Source organism: Lonchura striata, chromosome 18 (genome assembly GCF_050655825.1).
Source record: "Lonchura striata isolate lonStrDom1 chromosome 18, ASM5065582v1, whole genome shotgun sequence".
NCBI lineage: Eukaryota > Metazoa > Chordata > Aves > Passeriformes > Estrildidae > Lonchura > Lonchura striata.
This window is the reverse complement of record NC_140720.1, coordinates 14,614,225-14,636,088: the sequence shown is the minus strand read 5'-3', so window position 1 is coordinate 14,636,088 and position 21,864 is coordinate 14,614,225. Positions and strand designations below refer to the sequence as shown.

At 49.7% G+C, this 21,864-nt stretch overlaps 2 protein-coding genes across 4 annotated transcripts in view; both read right to left on the bottom strand.

Moving 5' to 3' along the window:
• Window positions 1–4,893: 4,893 nt before the first annotated feature.
• On the bottom strand, window positions 4,894–20,261 carry ST6GALNAC1 (ST6 N-acetylgalactosaminide alpha-2,6-sialyltransferase 1). 3 transcript variants are annotated; one of them, XM_085556956.1, is made up of 9 exons: window positions 20,176–20,261; window positions 12,377–13,061; window positions 10,611–10,779; window positions 10,258–10,429; window positions 9,624–9,909; window positions 8,982–9,085; window positions 8,335–8,424; window positions 7,061–7,160; window positions 4,894–6,694 (listed from the first exon to the last, which is right to left on the bottom strand). In XM_085556956.1, the coding sequence occupies exons 2-9, from the start codon at window positions 12,935–12,937 to the stop codon at window positions 6,524–6,526; spliced, it is 1,653 nt and encodes a 550-aa protein (XP_085413082.1). In that variant the 5' UTR covers window positions 12,938–13,061; window positions 20,176–20,261; the 3' UTR covers window positions 4,894–6,523. The 3 variants fall into 3 exon arrangements, with proteins under 3 accessions (XP_085413082.1, XP_021402675.2, XP_085413081.1); XM_021547000.4 differs by lacking the exon at window positions 20,176–20,261 and adding an exon at window positions 16,025–16,235 and having other exon boundaries at window positions 9,771–9,909; XM_085556955.1 differs by lacking the exon at window positions 20,176–20,261 and adding an exon at window positions 16,025–16,202.
• Window positions 20,171–21,864, bottom strand: part of MXRA7 (matrix remodeling associated 7) — a 39,524-nt gene continuing 37,830 nt past the window's right edge. Inside the window, exon 5 of the mRNA XM_085556964.1 lies at window positions 20,171–20,273. Coding sequence (XP_085413090.1) covers window positions 20,177–20,273 — 97 coding nt within the window. The 3' untranslated portion in view covers window positions 20,171–20,176. The remainder of the gene's footprint in view (window positions 20,274–21,864) is intronic.

Below are 21,864 nucleotides of genomic sequence, written 5' to 3'. Positions count from 1 at the left end.
GCTGGGGATCGGTCTCTTCTCCCTGGCACACAGTGACAGGATGAGAGGGCATAATCCTGTGCCAGGGGAGGTCTGGGTTGGACATTAGGAGGAATTTCTTCTCAGAAAGGGCTGTCAGGCATTGGAATGGGCTGCCCAGGGAGGCAGTGGAGTCTCTGTCCCTGAAGGTGTTTAAGGAAAGGCTGGATGCCGTGGTCTGGTTGACAAGGGGGTGTTCAGTCAAAGGTTGGAATCAATGAGGTCAGAGGCCTTTTCCAACCAAAGGGATTCCGTGACTCCGTGATCTTTGTGCCAGAGTGGCAGGATGTGGCACCCTACAGTCCCCTCCTGCCCTTGCCCATAGCAGGGAGGTTCTGGGGTAAGCGCAGCCTGAGGTGGCAGGTCAGGACCTCACGAGCAGGACGTGGCTCAGGCTGGCTCATGCTGGCTCGCTCCCCCTGGCCCTGCTGGCCCAGCCTGGCTCTTATCTCAGGTGCCTGTGCCTGGCAGAGCCCTCGGTCAGCCCTGGACCGCTGAGCAGGGCCCAGATAAGCCAAACACACAGTTCAAAGGCCATCCCCTCTCCACTGGCATGAGGCAGCCTGGGAGGCTCTGAGCTATGCCTTGGAGGGGTGCAGAGTGGGAAACACCTCTGAGAAAGGAGGGTGATGGTGCAAACCACTGCCTTTCCCCTTCTTCCAAGGTATCTTGGACCGAGATGTCCTCTCTGGCAAAGCAGAGCAGATGTTGGCTGATCCTTCCCTGCTCTTAGCAGAGCAGCCAGTGCCTGGGGTCTGCTCAAAGACACGTCCCTGGGGCCAGGCCAGGCCAGGCCAGGCTCTGTCCCCAAAGCTGGGGAGAGGGGACACCATGTCTGAGAGTGGGTGGGTGACCCAGCCCCTTGTGCACCTGCCTGTGTGGTCCCATCTGACACTGCATGGCTGCCATGGGAGGGATGGAGGGAGCCTTGGGATGTCCCCAGAATTCAGAAAGTGTCTTTCCAGAATTTACCACGACAAGGGCTGGCCAGGCCAAGCTGGGAAAGCCCTGCAGCACCCAAGGTCCTGCTGCTCAGCCTGGCAGAGGAGCCCTGCTGCACCCCCTGGAGCTGTTTACCTGCAGGGCCCTGCTCCAGCACCTGGAGGTGAGGGCTTCTGGCAGGTCAGCCGTGCTTTTTGCACAACAAAACCATGGGCTGATCCTTTATCTTGTTCTCCCTCCCCTATTATCAATAGTTTTTCTGGTCCAACTGGATTTACCTGCTACCACATCCCCAAGAAAGGGAGAAGGTCCACACAGAGGAGAGAGGAGCGGAAACTTCCCACCCTCTGTCCCCAGGGCCTGCCCCAAACCTCTCAGCAACTGAGGAACATGAACAGCACCTGCTAAGTCCCCAGCACAGAGCTTTTTGTGCTGACCTCGAGCAGGCACACAGCTCTGCCACACTCCCGTAGCATCACATCAGCCACAGACACTGGAGACTAACACATCCAGAGGGAGCAACTCCATGCTGGGAAGCTGGGTGCTGTTGTGGCAAGCACATTTCTCTCCTTCTCAGGATTTTTCATAGAGGTGCACAGAGAGAAATGAAAGAGAAAACAATTTCTATTTCTGCTCCTTGTTTTTCCTATGTGGAATGTGTTTGGAGAATTGTTTACCTGGGGTGAGTGCTTGGTTGGATTCTGGTGAGGATTGTTTGAGCCTGGTGGCCAATCCAACCCACCTGGGGCTGGGCTCTCAGAGAGGGGCACGAGTTGTGTTAGAGTCAGAGAAAGTAGTATGTAGTTTTAGTATCCTCCTTTTATATAGTATATTAATGTATTTTAGCATAGTTATAATAAATAATTTAGCCTTCGGAATTGAGTCAGACATTGTCGTTTCTTCCCATTGGGTTCTCCTGCATTTACAATATGCTGTCACCCAGCTCTGGCTGCTCCGTGCCTCTGTTGCCTGCCTGAGAAGGAAAGAGGCAGCAGTGACAATGTGGATGTGCCACCACGGCACGAGGCTGCCCTGGAGCCGTGTGTGGCACACACAGGGGCTCCCTCCAGCACCTGGGTGGGTTTGGGGCTGGCTGCCACCTTTAGAAGGCACCTCAAACCCCAGGACATGGTGCAGAGCCCACCTTGTCCCTGCTCCTGGTAAGGCCAAACCCAGAGAAGATCCAGAGAGCAGGGCTGCACTGAGCAGGAGCAGGGATGAGATGGGCTCTGCACCACTCACTTGTCCCCAAAATGCATCCCTGGCCCCCAGCAAGTCCATGTCTGCTTCCTCCTGCTTCATCCACTCACGGAGCTGTGAACACACAGCAGGACAGGGTGGTCTCTGCTTCTGCTGTTCAGGTGAGCAGTCACACTGAAAGAGGGAAGAGGTGCAAATGAAGCAGCAAATTTGAAGCCCTGCCAGGAAGGTGACACCATGAGAACTTCTGGGTGACAAGTGGTTTTGGTTTCTACAATCTGGTGGAGAGCATTTAAAGGCTGTTAACTCTCTCGAGGAACCCCAGGAGGAGTCTGGCACAGCTGTAATTAACAGTTCATGGTAGCCATCAAGAGCTTTTGAAAAAAGCAGGCTGACAAAACAGCAACTTTTGGACATGCTGAGGCACATGGTTTATTTATCCCCCAAATTAAATATATTTTTTTAAACCCTGCAGCCCCCAGAGCTCCTGGCTGGCAGTGGGCAATCCACTGGTCACTGGGCATTGTGTCCGTGCAGGAGGAGGAGCTGCTGCAGCTGAGCATCCCTCAGGATGTCAGACCTGACCCCACCACCAGCCCCTCTGCTTGTGCTGCCTTCAGCTCCGTGCCATGCTGCAGGAGCAGAGGGCACACCTTGGCACACACCGTGTGACTGCAGGGCACCAAACCTCTGCCCCGTGTGTCCCCTCACACCCCAGCGAGCCCCGGGCTGCCAGTGGCAGGAGCTGTGCCCTGCAGGACACGGTGCCACACCTGGCACAAAGGCAGATCCCTGCACAGGAGCTGCCACCTGGTGGCACAGGGACAATCTTGATGGCGTGCCAACCACGGAGACCTGGATTTTGGGGTGGCACTGGCTCTGCCCAGCGGCACTGAGCAGGCTGGGGCTGCTACAGCACAGCCTGGCAGTGCTGCTTTCACTCACCCTGCTGGGAGCTTGCCCAGCCCTGAGTCTGGGCTCCTGCCAAGGCTGCTCCAGCTCTCCACAGACTTCGTTCCATTTGTTTGTGCCAGGCTGGGAAATGCCACCTCCAGCCCTGCTCAACTTCTTGTGGCTGCTCTGGACCCGATGCCACAAGATCAGGCGGCTCTGGCGAGGCAAGGCTGGATTTGTGCCCCAGGGGATGTGTCCCAGCCTGTGCCACACCTCAGCCAGCCCGCGGTGGCCTTGGTGCAGAGGGACAGGAGCAAAGGGAGGAGCTGAGGGGCACCATCAGGTCAGAGCTGCTTGCCTGGGATCAGGAAGGATGTGGCTTTGAGCTTGCTGGGAAACTTCAGGCCACAGCAAAGGCACTTCTGAAGCCAAAATTATCCCTGATAACATCAAAGTCAGCTGTGCTGAGATAAAAGCCTGGAGGGAATAGGCTCTGGGGAAAGCCTCCTGGGAATTTTCCTTCCCTTGCCTTTGGGAAGACTCCACTAGGGAAAAGCGTGGGCTGGGGGCTGCCAGCCCATCCCAAAGCCCCCTCACCCACTGGGGAATCCTTGACTCAGCCCCTTCCTGCTTCCCAAAGGACAGAGGAACAAAAGAGGAGGAGGGGGAAGGGAAAGGTCTAAGAGAAACTTCTTCCAACTTCTGGGGAAGAGAAAAGCTCTATTCAGGCAGGAAGAATGCCCGGTGGAGCTGGTCACTAAGCAACCCACAGCAATGTGGTATGGCCTGAGGGACAGGCAAGGAACAAAAGTGCCTCATTGCCCACCCACAGCCCCTCAGAGAGAGCCTGCAGGGCCTGGGGACAGGGGACACCACCAGGGCCACCGGGGGACAGAGTGCACAGCCACCACTGTGGCACCCAGCAGGTCCAGAGCTCCTGCGTGCAGGAGTTTCTCCTCAGGCAGCTCTGGATGGTGACCAGCCTCACCCAGCAGCTTTGCTGCTCAGGAAGGATTTCTGGTCTGCTCCGTAGCCCGTGGCTCCCTCTGGGCATGGCATTCCCACAGGGCTGCATCATTCCAATGATGCACTGTGCATTTCGGACACCTCCCTGCTCCCCCAGGCACCGTGGGCTCCTGTGGGCAGAGCAGCCAGGCACAGGCTACACCCTCTCAGAGAAGCTGAATTCTGCATTTAGATTCTCCATGTGGGCGGGTGTCCTTCACAAACAAGCTCAGTGAGACATGAGAAACTGCCTGGTCTCTCTGCAGCACAAAGGAAAAAGGGAGAAAGGAAATCAAGCCTGACAAACATCGCTGACAATCCCAGCTGAAATGCCTTCCTTGGAGCCCAGAGAGACCCTGGAGACACTGCTGCCCTCGACAAAAATGCTGCAGAAATGGAAAACACTCACAACCAAAGCAGGTCCAGTGAGTGTGCAGCTGGTTAACCCCAGGGACATGTTCTGGACCTGCTGGGACACTGGAGGTGGCTTTTTGCCTGCACAGTGTCACAGGGGAAACATCCAGCCCTTCATGCATTTTTCTTGACCATCTGATACACTTGGAGAGAAGTTGCTGGGACAAGGGCAAACTTGCCAGGTGCTCACCCATTTCCTCAGGGAGGTGTTTGGCTGGTGCTGATCCCTGTCCTGCAGGGTGAACAGGTGGGGGATGCTCAGGGACGTCCACACAAGCTGCAGAGCTTCTCCAGGTGGAGGTAATCTCATTATCCCTCCATCCTGTACTTCCCTGGCTTTGCCATCTGCTGTATCTCAGCCTTTAAAGCATCAATTTTGGGTGCACTAAATAACCACAAGCCACAGGGCTACACAAGAGATCAGCTTGGCCGAAGTAGTGCCATTTATTTTGCTTACAAAACCCCTTCCAGGAGGCCAACACACTCCAGGTTTGCTGGCTGCACCAGGGGGGACAGGCACTTCAGCCAGCAGCAAGGACACATGGCATCTGTCTTAGTTTGAAAAGACAGGAGTCTGTGAAGGAAGGCAAGAGCCTCCTGTGAAATGGAAAAGGTAACCCCCTTTCCTCCAAATTACCACCATTTTAAAATGGAAAGGCTCTCAGGCAAAGATATGGGAATGGGAATAACAGTTCTTTACTAGAAAAAAAAAACCTAGAGAAAAATAAAGAAAAAAAATGTCATTTTTTTAATGATAGAGTCAGAAACCTTACACCCTGAGGAGTCAGAGTGTTGGTAATAGTCCAGTTAAATGGTGGCTGTTCTTCCTGCAGTGGCAGATGAAATGCTGCTGGAGCGGGGATCTGGAGAAGGGTGGAGTTTTCTCTGAAGGTCTGGGGATGGAGTAGATGGGCCTGGTCTTCCTCTGGGGACCCAGCAGAGAAGAAGCTGCTCCTCTGGGAATCCAGTGAAGGGCTGCCCTGGTGTCCCAAAAAATGCTGATTTTATGCAGGTAGAGCTGCTTGGCTCCTCCCTCTGGGTGGACCATCTCACCATGGGCTGATGGAACTTTCCCAGCCATGCAGTGAGTCATTAATGGCCATTAACAGAAGATCTCTCCCCAGAGGGAGACATTGTTCTTGGGAGAGATAAGAAACCTGCCCCACCTCCAACAGATGGCAAATAGAATCCATGCTGATCTTACAAGCCAGGACAGCATCCATCCCTGGACTTGGAGAGCTTCCACCTTTCCTCTCAGGAGGACAAACACCCTGGGCACAGCTGTGAGCCAGGCATGATGAAGTCCAGCTATGCAAGGACTTGGCACATCAGGTCCATGCCACAAAATTTCACATCTTGTCAGGCAGGGAAGCCCTGGGGCAAGAGGCACCAGGTACAGAAGGTCTGCCCCACCATGGAGAGCAGCTGCCTGCCCTTGAGCTGATGGCAGTGCTCCTCTGGAAGTGTCATAGCAAGGCCATTCTAGGTAGCAGAAGTGAAACTCATTCTCTCTCAAATTAGTCACTGGATGTGTCCAGTCCATCCCAGTGCAGCACGTTCCCCCCTCCCCCAACAAGAAACTAAGTCAACCTGAACCAGAATCTGCGTTTCCACCTCCATCCATTCCAGCTCCTCGGGGAGTTTGTTTAGACAATACCCAAATCCAAAATGGGCATTGCTAATGGAGAGGATCCATCCAGAAGAGAAGTGGCCCCAGCCTGAGGAGCATCTCCTTGCAAAGAGAGGAATTACACAAAGGACCACATCCATCCTGAATTCTGCTCTCTTAATACCCATGCCTACAACAAGCAAGAGTCCTGCAGCACAGCCAGACTTTTTTGGCAGGCTGCATTTTCTTGTTGGTCTTTGGGTCTGCAGCACTCACGCATCTGTTGGAGTGCTGTGAAATAACAGAGGTGCTGAAGGAGGGAAATGTCTTTGTGGGGATGAACTGTGCCTGGCAGTGCAGAGCTAACCTTGGCTCTGGTGGTCCTCTTCAGTTCCCAGGGAGGTGTTGTTGAGATTTCCCAGGCAATGGCCCTTGCTGCAGTCAGGTTCTCACGTAAAGTTTCATTATATTCTCATCATGAAGCCTTTTCCACACCTGCTTCTCCAGGTTGAAGTCATGGTTAATGTAGAAAATCAGCTTTTTCCAGTCCTTGTCATAGTAGTGATCCGAGTACTTCTCGTGCCCCTCGGTGATGTAGCCATAGGCACTGACCTGGGAAAGATGCAGGGCTCACTGGGCAGGGCTACCAGGGGTGGAGGGAGCAGGTGAAACACAGGACAGAGATGCCAGCTGGGGCTTCTCTGGTGACCCTGTCTGGGGGTCCAGAAGGACCAGACTGTGAGCACTGCCCCCAGAGATCTGCTGTCCCTCACTGCCTCCCGGGAGATCTCTAGGTCACAGCAGGCTTCACCAGCTCTGTGGGAGCTATTTTGGGGCTGTTTCTCATCTTCAGTCTGCCCCTCCTCAGCTGACATGATCCCATATGCTCTCGAGGCTGAGAGCAGCCCCCCCTGCTCTCCTCTGTCTCCTGCTCCCACTTCCAGACAGTTCTGGGTGCAAGAATCACCATACCCTTACCTGGTCACAGAGATGGAGGGCAGTCAGGAGCATGAAGGCCCCCGTTGTGGGTCTGTACAGCCTCCAGTAGTGCTTTTGTAAATTTTTAGACTTTAAAAACCTGTAGCAGGAGAGAGGAAAGCACTGAGGAATTGCTGGCCGTGGTGTTTCAAGCAAGGCATGCCTTGTCCCCCTGTGGCTCATGTGGCATCTTCCCTCCTTGCAGCAGCTTGAGGACATATGAGGCATTTCAGAAAAGCCCAGAACTTTCCACCACCTGCACTGCAACCTAAGCCCAGCTCTGCCCCAGCTTTGTGCAAGTGGAATGTCTTGAGGCAGTGGGGGTAACGAGGGGATGGATTAAAGGATCTCATAGGTTAAAGCCCACCACTCTTAAATCTGCCCTTTGCTCTGCAGTGCTGAGGTGGCTTTGAGGCTCCCTGGTATGTCCTGCTCCCCTATCCACACCTAGGAGTGGAATGAGACATAAGAAAGGTGCAGAGGAGTCACAAAACCTGCCAGGAGCTGCACTGTGTTATGCCAGGAGTTGTTAGGAAAGTAGGAGTAAACACTCGGGAAAAAATAGCATGGAATCCTCCTGGTGTTGGAAAGGCCCCAGGTCAGGGGGGATGGCAGAGCAGGCAGTGCTGGCCATCTGGCTCCAGGGAAGGCAGCAGCTCTCAGGGAGACTGAAGGGGAAAGGCAGCCAAAAAGGGCACTACAGGAGCTCCTGCTCCTCCAGCTCTCAGTCACGTGTGGCCCATGATGGGCAGATCTCATGGTGACCACGGCGGGTGGAAAGGCTTGGAGAGGCACAGAAGAGCAGCAGCCAGGCAAAGGGGATGCTGAGGAAGAGCCTGTTGTGCTTGAGGGCACAGCCAACCTCCTGAGTCTAGCAGGAATCCCTGGAGAGAAGGTCTGTTACACAGCCTTCCCCCAAGGTGCCAAGCAATGGGGAGCATGAAAGGCTGGTGCTGAGCTAGAGATCAGCTATTCTGGCACTTCAGCAAAATTCTTCCTACACCTAAAGTTCAATTGGCCCTGGGCCTCTTTGGGATGCAGAAAACCAAACTGGCTGATGGCTGGTGCTTCTCCAGCTCACGGGTTTTGGATGTTTACCCACCACTGCAACACCAGAGAGTTTCAGCTGAGCTCACGCTGCTGACGCTGATCCCCAGGCTGCTGGTGTGGCTGAGCTGTGGTTACAGGGGAGGGAGCTGGGAGGAGAGGCCAGAGACAGAGATGGTGCTGGCCAGGAAAAACAAGCCTGTTAGAGCACACAACCTGCAGCTCACCTGTTTTTCATGTATCTGAGGAAATCGGGGTGAACCACCAGGTATTTGTCCATTGTGAAATCTTTATCGAATTTCTGCCGGGGCTTCTCCCTAAGGACAGGAATGGGGAGACTCAAGACAAGATCCTACTCTTCATCACAGCTGGAAAGGATCAGCCCTGATGCACTTGGTGGTAAGAGAAGAACCACAAACACTGTGAAGATAATTCTGTAACGTTTCCCACAACAACAAATCCTCCATAGCCCGTGTGCATTGCAGAGGAAGAGATCAGGGAGGAGAGGCAACAAAAGGAGACAGGAATATCAAAAGCATGTGTTTGTATAGGCAAAAAATTAGTGAAACCAGGCCTTCATCCATGAGCAGGCCACACCAGACCAGCCAGCAGCACGTGTTCATCCCCAAAAGCCACAAAGCTTTTTCTGAGCTCTGGCCACGCATCATTGCATTCAGCTGCCTCTGTGAAGGAGGTGTATGGACTACAGCAGTGCTCAGAGCTGTGGGGAAATGAGAGATTTCTGCCAGCAAGTCTGCCAGGGGAGGGAGTTTTTACCCTGGCCTGGTCCTCCATAGGGCTGAGCAGGGGAGAGGAGAGGAGCACAGCAGAGAGCTCGCCATGGAGGGGTAGAGGGGGCTATGGTTTGCTTTACCCGCCAAGGTTCAAGAATCCTTTCCTGATGTCCTTGTTGAACAGAAGAGCCTTCAGCCACTCATAGTCCCTTGCTCCCTCCAGGAAGTGAATGTATCTGACATGCTAAGAAAACAAGTGGGCATTAATGAACAGCACTTTAAACAAAATGCAAGCAGGCATCTTGGCTCACTGAGTGTCTTGGACACATATCTGCAGCTCTCAGCCAGCCCGCAGCAGCAGCAGAATGGAGATAACACCTGATGTGCAGCTCCTTCTACCTGACACAAGGCTGTGGGTGTGACAGCCTCGTCAGAGAGAGAGGAAGCCAAATAAACTTTCCCAGGAATTGTTCTGGGGAGTTTTGAGAAGGCTGAGAGAATGAATTAAAACAATCTTGCAGCTGGTGTTTTGAACAGTTGTTGTCTCCTAAGATGTTTACCAAAGGGTGTCTTCTCGATTAGCCAGTGGTGTGAAGGGGTGCTAATTAAGTGACCAATCAAGTCCACCTGTATCAGAATGGTGTATAAAAATGGATGGGTTTCTAATAAACCTGAATTAGCCTGCTGAAGAGGATTAATGTGCTGCCTTCCCTGCCATCCCTGACTCAGCGGTGGCACAAGCTGGGGTGGCACTGACACAGCTTGTCACAGCAAACACTCACAGTGAGCCAGGGCAGTGCAGGTCCCCTCGCTGAGGGTGATGCTAAAGCCTCAGCCCCTTTGCTCCTCGTGGCAGAGCAGAACTGAAGCACGCAGACAAACAGCATCCTCTTAAAGCTGTGCATGCACACAGCAGGGACCTCACTCACTTTGTCCCGTGGGATGTTGCTGAACCCTCTGTGTCCCAAGATCTGAAGAGAGGAAGCCAGGGAGAAGGCCGTGAATCCATAAAAGGAAGTTTTAGTTCCCACATCTTTTTCATAACCCTTGATTACAGCCCCGCTCACCCTGGCCAAGGAAATAAAACAGAGGAGCAGAGTTAGGTGACCACTGAAACCTCTCCCATGCACATTCCTAATAGGAAAGGACAGTGTTATCCCAGAGGAAGGGTAGACTAGGCCCATTCTGACTGGGACCCTGATCTGCAGGAGAACCCCTGCTGTGGAGATGGCTCTTCATGGCTCATTTGTGACCACAGGCTTTGGATTTTTAGTAACTTTCCAATCATTTTTGGACGTTTTTTTTCCTGCCATCCATCATTTTGGCACTTGGGAATGAGTGGAATACTAGAAGAGATGAAGTGATCCAGCCACAGTAAGCTAGCTGTGCATCTTCGGAGAACCAAGGCAGCCTTACCTGAAGACATAGTCATGGGAGTCAATCTCCTGGCCCATCCCAGAGTTATTCAGTATTCCTCCATTCCCCACAACAGCACAGCTGATGCACGTGGGCACGCTGCTGTCATGGTTGGCCAGGAGCAGCTGCTGGTGGGGCTTTGGGGGCAGCAGGGATATGACCTCCTTTACCACTGTGAAGCAAACACAGTGGTGTTATCAAGAGCCTTTGGGATGGACACAGTGAAACCACCAGAGTTTCCACATGAGATCCTCCTAGACTGATGCCTTTGATGGGGAGATGCTGCAAATCTCAGCATAATGTTCCTGTTAGGAGGCTGAAAGTCCCATCCTGACAAGCCCTGAGGGACTCACGTGAATAATTCAGGTCCATGAAGCCATAGGGGGGTATAAAATGCTCCAGGCGGTTCCATTCACTGTCATTGAAGTATCTCTTGTCGATGAAGAGTGTGATGTTGGGCAGGAAAAGATCCCGCAGCCAGTCAGACTTGGCAGCCCTGGCCTTCACTGATTCAGAGCAGGTCTTGGAAAACAAAAAGGAAACAGCAATGACTGATGAGCAGGGCTGATAGACCTGAGTGCCAGTGCTGGTGTGCCTGTCTGTGGCAGGACCGAAGGGAAACACAGAACTTCCAGTGGTACCATTTCCCTCACGATCCCCATCACTGGGAACATGAAGCACAATTTTATCATTACATCCACAACCAGCTGGTGAAATGTCACCCACAAGGGAGCCAGGATGACTCCAAGTCTCTGAGACTTTCCTCTTCAGAACAACAGGCCTGTCATGCTTAAATGTTTCACTGGCTTTGGGCCTCATTATCTGATGCAAATTAACATTTGTAATAGGTCTAACCTAAATGCATCAAATAAGGCTGTAAGCACTAGGAATATGCTGCAATAATATATCCATGCTATAGTGAGCAGTCCCTGCTGGCAACACAGCTCACAAGGTCCTCAGAGTCCACCCAAGGAAACACTGATGAACAAATGAAATCAGATCAGCATTGCCACTCCCTTTAAGGGTAAGAAAAAATGTGCAACAGCTTGTTCAATGTCATAAATAAATCAGTGAAATGTGCAGCTGAGAAGGGGATCCAAGCCAGCTTATCCTACAAGGGAGGTCTCACTGCAGCTGGCAAGAGTGAGGCTGTGTGTGCAGATGGAAAACAAACAGCTCCACTGCACTGAAATTTCTGCTGAGTCAATTTGGGCTAGACTTTCTTAGACACCTTCCCCAAACACCTACTGAAAGACAAAATAGAGATCAAATGGACCCTCGTGCCCAGCTCAAATCCCCTGCATTGCCAAAGCCTTGCTGAGTGCTCTGTGGCTGATCTGGGGTCTCTGCAGTGGATGAGGATGACAGCCCTGTCACAGCCTGAGGAGATATCCCTCATTCTGCCTGCCACCACAGGAGCACACTGAGGACAACACTGCCAAGGGTTTCATGGTGGCATCATTTCACTCACACCATATTTCACGTCCATAAACATGGGACATTCCTGTCCTGCTCATGCAGGTGCTGCCCAAGGCTTGGTACTTCTTGTGCCTCAGAGCTGGACTGGATCAGTACCAGAGGAACAAGGGAAAACTCTGATCATGTAGGAAATTAAGGAAGGGAGAGTGTTCCTAATGACTCCCTCTCTCTGCAGAATTACAGATCAGGTTTGGGAGTGAGACACAACATGTTAGAAGGTGACCCACCTGTTCCAAGCCTTCCAGAAACAGGGGTGCCAGGGAAAACTGCTCTGGGTAAGCTTTACAAAGACTTACCAGCATGGGATGGGGGACAGAGACAGTATGAGACACCACAACCTGTCCCTGCTGCTTGCTGAGAACTTTGCTGGAGTTTACTACTTTCTTAAAGGCCCCGTTCCTGGACATTAGTAATAAAGATATGCTCAAATTTAATTAACCTGAGTCTTCATGTGAATGCAGATGTCGTATATAGAGGTCTTCCTGTCTGGGTCCCACCAGCATCTGCATACAACACTGAGTGACCTACCAGCTCTGAAATCATCCCCAGCTGCAAAGGGCACCCATGCCCAGGGGCCAGCAGACAAGGAGGTCAGTGGGAAGGCACCATTCTTGGTGACCACCTGCACCATCCCACCTACCGAGGGTGGGGATGAGCTATCCAGCAGGTACTCGTCCTCGAAATCCCACTGTGGCTCAGATGTGAAGTTAGCAGAGCTCAGTTTCCTCTTCTGTGTCACAGCAGCAGCCTGAGGGGCAGGTCTTGCAGTTTTCATTGATGCAGGAGGCGCTTTGGGTTTTGCTTGGTCTTCAGATGTGTTGCTCTCAAGTGCTCCCTTCACCACTTTGGGTTTTGTTTGGTTGGATGTGTTGTTCTCTTGTGCTCCCTTCACCACTGAGGGTGGTTTCACTGTTGCCTTCTCCTTGCCTCCCTTCTCCCTGGGAAGTGGTTTTACTGTTGTCTTTTCCTTGGCTTCTTCCACCCATGGAGCTGGCCTCACTGTTGTTTCCCCCTTGTTTTCCTGCACCATAGGAGTTGTTTTCACTGTTGTCTTCTTGATTCCCTCCAACTGGGGTGGTGGTTTCACAGCCGTATTCTCCTTGGCTTCCTTAACAATCGTAACTGGTTTCATAGTTTCCTTCTGCTCCTCCTTTCCTTTCCATCTTGGTGTCTTCTCCAGCACATCATCGAGTCTTGTCATGTGTCCTCCTAAAGTCACCTTTGAAATGCTCCTGGAGTTCCCATTATCAGAATAGTTTAAACCCTGTTGCTCTTGGGGGTCCACTTGTTGTGTCTCTGGGGCATGTTGGAAAACGTTCCATTTCCTGAATGCAATCAAAGGAAAAGCAGATTCATCACACACACTTAACACTGAACACCCTTCAGCTCATTTCTAGTGCTCTTGACTCTGAGCATCCCTCCGTGCTTTAGAGCAATTTCATTTTAAACTTTGCCAAAATGTTATTCAACTTCCTACACCATTCTAGCCCGAATGCTGCTGATCTCCCCACTAGGCAAATCCCAGAGGCACACCTCTCCTCAGCACTTGGCACATGGAATATTCACACTGGCAGGAACTGCCAGGCAGTACAGCCCAGCTCTGCCACGCACTGGGCAGGTCCCCTGGCAACGTCCCCGGAGCACGGCGGGGTTGGTTTGGAGATCCTGGGCTCAGGACACGGCTCCCACCATGGAGGCAGCCATCTGCCTCTCTCCTCTGCCAGCACAGCCCTGTGCTGCAGCAACAGAGCAGGAAGAGCTTCCAGAATTCAGGAAGGGAAGTCTAAGAAGAAGTGAAACTCACTTCTTTACCCTACATCACCTCTTGAGCTTTTGGGGTGACATGGCACTTTTTTCTCTCCTTCTCCACCTTGATCAGGTAGTGCAAGGGCATCACACAGCACTCACCAGGCACATGTGTCTGAAGGCAGGCACTGTGAAGCTATTAAAATGCAAAATCTCTACATTTTTAGCACTTGCCTCTCATACTGCAGCTGCCCTGTTGCCTGATTCAGAGGCACAGGCAGGTACAAGGTTATCACAGGACACATCTGCTGACAGCAGAAGAGCCACCTGCAACAGGACTGTGCTGAAACCCAGGAAAAACAAATCAAGGCAGAAGTGGTGGAGTTTTGTCCTAAACATTTCCTCTCCTCTGTGCATGGCTGGAGGGTAGAACAGGAAAAAGGAAGGTGAAAAATACCCGCAGCTGAGCTTTTATGTACAGCAAGGCTTTTCAGGATAAACCCTGGCTGTGGCACGCTGGTCCCACACTCATGCTTGCCCGTGCATGACACATTTATTTCGGAATGCTGTGGTTGCTTTCGAAGTGAAAAATGGGACAAAAAGCACTTCTTCAGATAACAGGCTGCAGATAGCAGCTCCATTGCTGCTGAAATTCAATGGATATCATATCACTCTGAAAGTGTTCAGGAAATGATCAGCTAAGGAGGCTTTTAAAAATCGTTTCATATCAGATAAATACATGAACCTTTGCAAGGCTAAAAAAGAGAGCTTGTAGCAAATGGCCTATCAGCTCTGCCTCTCTCGTAATCATTAGCCAGTTTCAACCAAGTGTGCAGCATGTGCTTTCTATCATAGTGTTTCATGTATAAACTTACTGTCATTGTTTATTGCCCAATAGGAGGAAATATTTTTATGGACACTTTAAATAAAGAAAAATTTGGTAAGGTAGCTCAGGCAGATTTTAAATCCCTCAGTGAATTTTTGTTGTATTTTTAAGATGATGTTTGAAACTTTGAAATAAAGTGCAGAGAACAAACGAAATGGGAATTTCAATATGAGAAACCATCCCCCACTCCAGGCTTTCCCTGTGTGCTGTCTTGCAGGGCAGATTCCACCTCAGTCTGTTACACTTCAAATGCTGTGCCAGAGACCAAAAATGTAAAACCAAGGACTCTTCACATCCCAAACCTTGCTCCCTGCAGCCAGGCCCACATGGCCAGGCACTCGTGCTTACACAGGACCCTGCTCTCCTGACCAGCATTTTAAATCCAGACAAATTGTCATAGCAGCTCGGTGAATCTCAGGCTCTAGAGTCCAGCTGGCAAACAACTGCAAAAGCTCAATGACATTTCCTGTCATTTTCCTCCCCTTTCACAAAGCCCAAGGACAAATAGAGGATAAAGCCATGAAAATGCTGCTCTGTGTATTTTACCTGACATACAAGGTGCAGAAATAGAACTGCCACTCAGACAACCACACAGAGCTCATACCTTGTAGTGTTTTACTTAAATTATATAAATACAGGCATTTCCATTCTCTGAAACTACAACAGAAGGAAATTGCTTCAAGCAGCTAAATATGAAGAGCCACTTTTTCTTCCAGCTCTGCCATTGATGGGCTCTGGGATCAAGGAGAACTCCACCTCTCCACACCTCCTCCTTCTCTCCTTTCTCTCCCACCTCCTTTGTGCAGGTTCCAAGCTCTCCAAATTGACAGCTGTCCTCAAAGCATGGTCTCAAGTTGCTAGAGCTGAGCTGAACTCAAGTCACGTCCAGAAGAGCTGCAGATGTTCCCAGCCTCACTTCTCCTGCCTGTCCCCACAGCATCAGCCCAGACATTCAGCTGAGAACCAACCCAACCCAGCCAAGCTGTATGAGCTTACTGGGAGAGCTGGGACCAGGCGAGGGTGGTGGGGAGGCTGGGGAGTGGTGCTTCCTCTACACAGCACCAACACATCCACCAGTCATACCTGAACTGGGAAAGGCTCAGGTGTCTGCAAGGGCTCATGCCACGTCTCCTGCCAGTGATGCTGGGAACATTTCACTGCAATTCCCTCCACACCCATTCCTGTAGGATTTACTTGGCCATTTATATAAAATAGATACCAAGGTATCATATCTACATGACATTGCAGTATGCAGTGTATTTTGTGTTAAGAATCAGCTGCTAAACCTGCTATAAATTCAAAGCCATCCCACCAAATTCACTGTCCACCAATACAATCTGTATTAGGGCTGAATAAGGTCCTTCTGGGAGCCAACAGGAAAAGCAAATACTGTGTAGTGACAAAGCATAAAAATGTAAGATTAGTGAACCAAAAGCTGCTTTAGACAGCTACAAAAGGAAGCCCTGGAAAATAGTGAGCTAAGAGAAACAGGTTTTTGACTGTGGATCTTCCAACACCATGCTCTGCTAAAGTGGTCACCTAACTCAGATCAGAAGTGCAAATTTCAGGGTAAAAAAAGACAGAGCGACAGAGAGAGAAAGCGAGCACAAGCCCTCACAAAGGACAGTGCATGCCACGAAGGAACAGGTCCCTTACCTGAAAATCTTTGTCTTGGCCAAGTCAAACAAGGAGCTGGGATTGCCAATGAAGAGGTAGAACTGTGCTACAACAAGGAGGCAGATCAGGGCTTTGGCAATTTTCGGGAGCCTTACCCTGGAGCAGCGCATGGCGAGGCGGCAGAGGCGCTCGCCAGGCGCTGCCTCACCAAGGTGTGGGCTGGTCTTCCCTCTGGGTTTCCCTACAACAATGTGCACACCCTGTCTCCCAGCATTCCCAGACACTGCTCACAGATTGAATTTCTCAGGAAAGGCATCACTTTTGTACTGTTCCCGTTCATCACCAGATAGCCTGTTTAACAAAGAGCAGGGAAAGAAAAGCTTTTTACTGCAAACAATGGAAGTTTCCTGTGTTTTTCTTAATTGGTCTGCCCTAAAATGGAAACTCTTTATCTCTAACCTGGGAATGAATGTGAACTTTGGAAGTCACCATAGTTACAATCCAGGAAACTTTCAGAACACCACCTGCCCAAGATTTTAGACATAACCATAAACATATTCTTCATGCAGTAATTGCCTGCAGCTCCGATCCAGAAGCAATCCCTGTCCCCTAAATGCTAATGGCTGGATACACACCCATTTTACTTTGTGGCTGGGAGGCAACCCAACAAATCAAAGTAAGACTTGGTTCAAATCCACCACAGAAAAGGAGTTTGTGTTATGAAAATCCCCAGTCAGTGTGAAATCAATCTTTGGCAGTTGAGAGTGTATCACCCCACCAGCAGAGGGAAAGATTTGCAAAGATAGACACCACAGTCAGAGAAATGTTCACTTCCATCACGGATGTAGTTTTACAGCAAAGAGCTATTTTAACTTTCTAAATTGTTAAACATTAACCATGAAAGTTCAAGGGGAGATGGCCATACTTCTTCTTAGCATAGGCTGCTTTCACACAGCTCTCATAAAAAATGAAGCACAGATAAAAAAAGCTTTTGCTGACAGTATCTCAAATCTCAAAAGCACTCACACTGTTACTGAATACCCAGAGAACTGAAGGTGCCTGTTTTATGTCACAGCAAAGCCAGTCAACAGGTTTCACAACTACAAGACTTTTTTTGTTAATAGGGGTCCCAAAGGGAAATTCTGGAGGCAGGAAACATTTTCCTTCTCCATGTAACATTACTGCAAAACCAAGAGCCACAAGGGATAGAAAAATTCCTACAAGCAGAAAAATATGGATTTCTTTGCTTTTCAGGATCTGCGCTGGTGATTGTGGAGAATTGTCTGTAGCACTCTTTGTTCAGGAGGGATTGTGCTTGGGGGAATATCCAAATCTCTGGCACGCACATTAGCCAAAAGCAAGCTTGGTATATGCAAAACAGGGCTTTTCACCTTTTTGGTGTAAGAAAAGAAAACCTAACTCCCTCCATCAGAGTATGGACTTTCCTTGGAGCATCATTTCCTCACCATCCACCCCAGTGCTGAGATCAGTCTGTCAGAACTGAGGCACCAGGCTGGTTTGCTCAAACAGATTGGGAACTGGGGATGTATTGGAACTCTCCAGGGATGACCTGGTAAAAACTGAGGTCAAGAGCAGAGCTGGTCTCTTAAACAGCTCCATAAGGAGGAAGATTCTTGGGATCCACAGGGCTCCCAGCCCATGGGCAGGAAGGTACAAAGCAAATACTGCACAATGCACAGGGCCTGGTCTCTCAAGGGCAACAGCATCCTTTTCCAAATGCATGTTTCTCTGCAGCCCAACCTGCATTCCCACCTGCAGTCACAGGAGATGCTGTTTCATTTATGGTGTAACAACCCCAAGCCCAACGCTGCTGGTGTGTCCAGTGCCCACAGCAGAAGTTCTTCCATTCTTCCATACTATAAAAACAAGATGACTTTTTTATTTAAGCAAACTGCTCCTGGGATCATTGAGTAAAGATGATTTTCTGTCAGACCTTTTTGATCTCCAATATCCATTTAATTCCACGTCCACTTCACTAATCCTTAGTTACATCCTGGACATATAAAAGGCAGATTTGCCTGGAATGGTGCTTGGGGTTTTTTTTATTAATTCATAAACAAACTTGATTGTCATTAAATCCTACACTGTGTGTGTTGAAAGTGTCAGCTGGCAAGCTGGCATTTGAACTGTGCCATAAACTTATCTGTGTGCATGTTCTTCACCGGGCTGTGTATCAAATTTTGTTTACTTGCCCGTGCCTTGTGTGCTTTCCACTCTCCCATGTCTCTGGTCTACAGAACAGAACATCACAAGATGTGCTCAAGAACAGAACTGTTCTACGGATCAATTAATCTTAGCTGCAGGATAAATTTGTCTTTCAGTGATGTCTACAATCTACCAAAACCAGTGTTTGACTGGAAGCCAGTGGAATAAAGCTGTTAAATAAGCTGGGAGTGTTTGGGCATGTTCACAGTATTATTTGATGATGTAAGAACTGAGTTACAAGTGGGGGAGAAAAAGAATGACATTGTCTGGAGCAATCAGCTGCTCAGTGGCCATGCCTCGGGGCTAGCAAAGGCTTGGCTTGGCAACCTTAGGTTCTTGTTTTCCCCTCCCTCTTCAGCAGTCATCTTCAGAAGCAAATGCTTTCAGGCTGGGAATCTGGAGGGGAAGAAATTACAAGGGCAAACTCTGCACAGCTGTTTGTCTTGCTTTTATCAAATGAAGCTGATAGCCCAGAAACTCCCAAGCTTGCCATAACTCCACACTCACTGGCCATTTGCCAGCTAGTTCCTTCCCTTCTGCACCAAACATTCTCTCAAAAACTAAACAAGTATCCAGAGACAACAGCATTTGTTGAAGCAAAGCCCCCACATTATTCTTATACAGTGGCACTTTCAAGAATACCCAGAGTTCTGTCACAGAGCAAAGCCCCAGTAAACTGTGCCAGGAGTCAGGGAAAGCTTTGTGAGCCAACTGGGCTGAAATGTTCCAGGAGGGAAAGACACAGTGGTTTTGATGGTGGAATGAGCAAGTGGCTGCTCAGCGTCCACAGAGCAGAGCTGCAGAGATTGCAAACCCTGGCAGGTTTTCATTAGTGCTGATTTGTGTGCTTGGTGTCCAGCCCAGCCAGCTCGAAGGAACTGCCTTGGATCTGTGTAGGGCCAGCAGATGACATGGGTCCAACCTAGATGATTTCCTCCTCTCCCACTTGGTAATGGGGCTGTGGGCAGGTTCCTCCAGCCAGTGCCCACACACCATGGAATGTCCTTGCCTGGGGCCATCTCTGGGAGATGGGGAGAACTGCTCTGAATCTGGCCCTATTACAGGCTCTGGTTGCTGGAACTTGAGTTCTTTCTGTAAGCACAGAGAGGACTTGGCTTTTGAGCTGTCCCCATGGCCACAGCTCTGGGTGCTAATGAACCTCCCTGAACAGAGCGGAGCAGACCAAGTCTGCCGCCACACAACTTTTCTGCTCCTGGAGCTCTTCACATTCACCCCATCCCACTGAACTCTCTGCTCCCAGCATTCCTTCCTCAGACACACAATGCTGAGAAGACCGAGGAGCCTCTTCATTTGTGAGAATTTAAAAAAACCACAGGAAAATACACTCCCAGCAACAATGGCTGGAAAGATCATCTGGAGTTACACAGGCTGGAAAGAACCAGGGATCCTTGATCCAAATGCCTCCCTGAGCAGCCTTTTGTCTGTGCCATCCCAGCAGGAAGCTGAGCACATTGCCTCAGAGCTGACAGACAGAGAGACAAACTGACACCACTTCTGGGCTAAGATGGGTTGTGCAGTTTTATCCCCCCTGATTCCAGGCAGATGTCAGCTAGGTCCTGTCTATCCTTCAGTGCCTGAGCTTTCCCTCCCTCTCCCAGAGCAATCTCCACCACTGCATCACACTCTGCTGATGCCTTTTGCTCCACCCCACATGGAACCTTGCTCAGTATCTAAGTTCAAATTTACCCCCTGATATTGCAATCATAAGTAAAAACACGCTCAGTTGACTAAAGTAACATCTTAAATGCATAAAACAATCAAGAGCAAGAAGACACATTGCTCTGTATTAAAATGAGAACTATGCAAAGTTACTCTGCTGGTTGTTTAACTGTGTGTGCTATCTGTGAAAGCATATGGTAAAGTGCTCTGAGAATCACTGAGAAATAACAAGCCCTTGGTTTGACAAACTTTGTGTAATTTATCCTAAAGCACTTGCAAATTACCTTACTGTGGGTCCTTCAGTTGATGCTGAAAGGCAGTCCTAGCTGCCAGGAGGATGAGGAGCCATCCTACAGCACCACACACTTTTCCAGACAGATCTCTGAAATAAATAAAAAGGAGACAGAGCAGTTAATCACATCAGAATTTAACCAGAATGGTGCCAACAGTTCTGCTTTTGCCCAAAATTACATGGGTATCTTTTTGCTTTCAGCTTTATCTGTCAGCTTTTATCTTTTGTGGCTCTACAACATCCTTGGAGCCCTGATGGCTGAAGCCACCAGGCTCCAGCAGCCCACAAGTCAAAGATGGGTTATTTCTTTTGCCACAGTCAAAACATTTCACCCTTGTTCAGGAGACCAATCTATTAAAAACACATTGATGTGTCAGGTACCCTACAAAGACATTAAAATAACTGCACTGTTTGATGGATGAAGTTCATATACAATTTGATTTGAGAATTAGTTTTACCTGACATGTACAAAATGCACATTTGTCTCTTCCTGTTTGAGGATAAATAGGTGGCATCTTTCTTGTGGAATTTCCCGTGGTTTGCTATCTCATCTAATTAGGAATAAAAACTTCCTGTTCTTGTCACATGGTTTGTCTTTGGGTTTTGTGTTATCCTGTGAAACAATTTATTGTCTAGGGATAGCAGCTGAATTAAAAGTCAGTTTTCCTAGAAGGCCACTTTTATAAGTTGTTTACTGTTCCCTGTACAATACTGCATTCAAGCCAGCTTTGTGCTTCTGTTAATACCACAATTTGATGAGGTCTGGCCTTACAACTTCAAGTAAACCAGAAGCCTGCAGTTCCATTTATCAGTGCATGCTTCATGAAAAAGGACTTTGTGGTCACCAACGCTGCCAGGGCTCCCTGCAGGCCAAACTGAGACACATTCATACCTGCAGACCTTGGTCATCAATTTTATTAACCTGGTTTGACTCAGAGCAGAGCCAAGGTGATAAAATTTTGTTTCAACACTACAACAGGCAGGTGGAATTCACACCTGGAGAGGAGATGAGCAGATCACCCTTACACCATCCCTTCCTACATGCACCCAAATCAGTACCCTAACCAGCTTTTTCTCCAAAAGTAGGTACATATAGATAATTTTGTCTTATTTTGCTCTCACAAAGAAAGAAAAAGATTTCCTGTCCTCTGGAAGGTTTGTTTAAAGAAAGAAGGTTTGTACAAGGGGGCTTGAATAATGCCACCTGCTGATGACCCCAAGGTTGCTGGACAGAGCCCTGCCATTCCCATCACCACATGCTCTCCTACCTTGCTGCTGGACATCTACATAAAGAATATTGGTATTGGATGCAGGTTCAACATCTTCTCTGCCTGGGAACTCAAACATGCTCCCACATGGGCTCCTCTCACCACAGGTCCCTTCCAGGACCCTGCTCCAGCTCAGGTTTCCCAGGAGTTCACAGCCTTCTTTCAGGCATCCCCCTGCTCCAGCCTGGGCTCCTGCAGGAGCTGCAGGTGGATCTGCACCCACATGAACCTCCATGGGCTGCAGGGGCACAGCTGCTTCAGCATGCTCTGCACCACAGGCTGCAGGGGAACCTCACTCTGGTGCCTGGAGTGTGTCCTTCCCCTCCTTCTCCACTGACCTAGCTGTCTGCTTGTTTTTCTCACATCTTCTGACCCCTCTCTTCTCTGGGTGAAATTACCTCTGTGCAATAAAT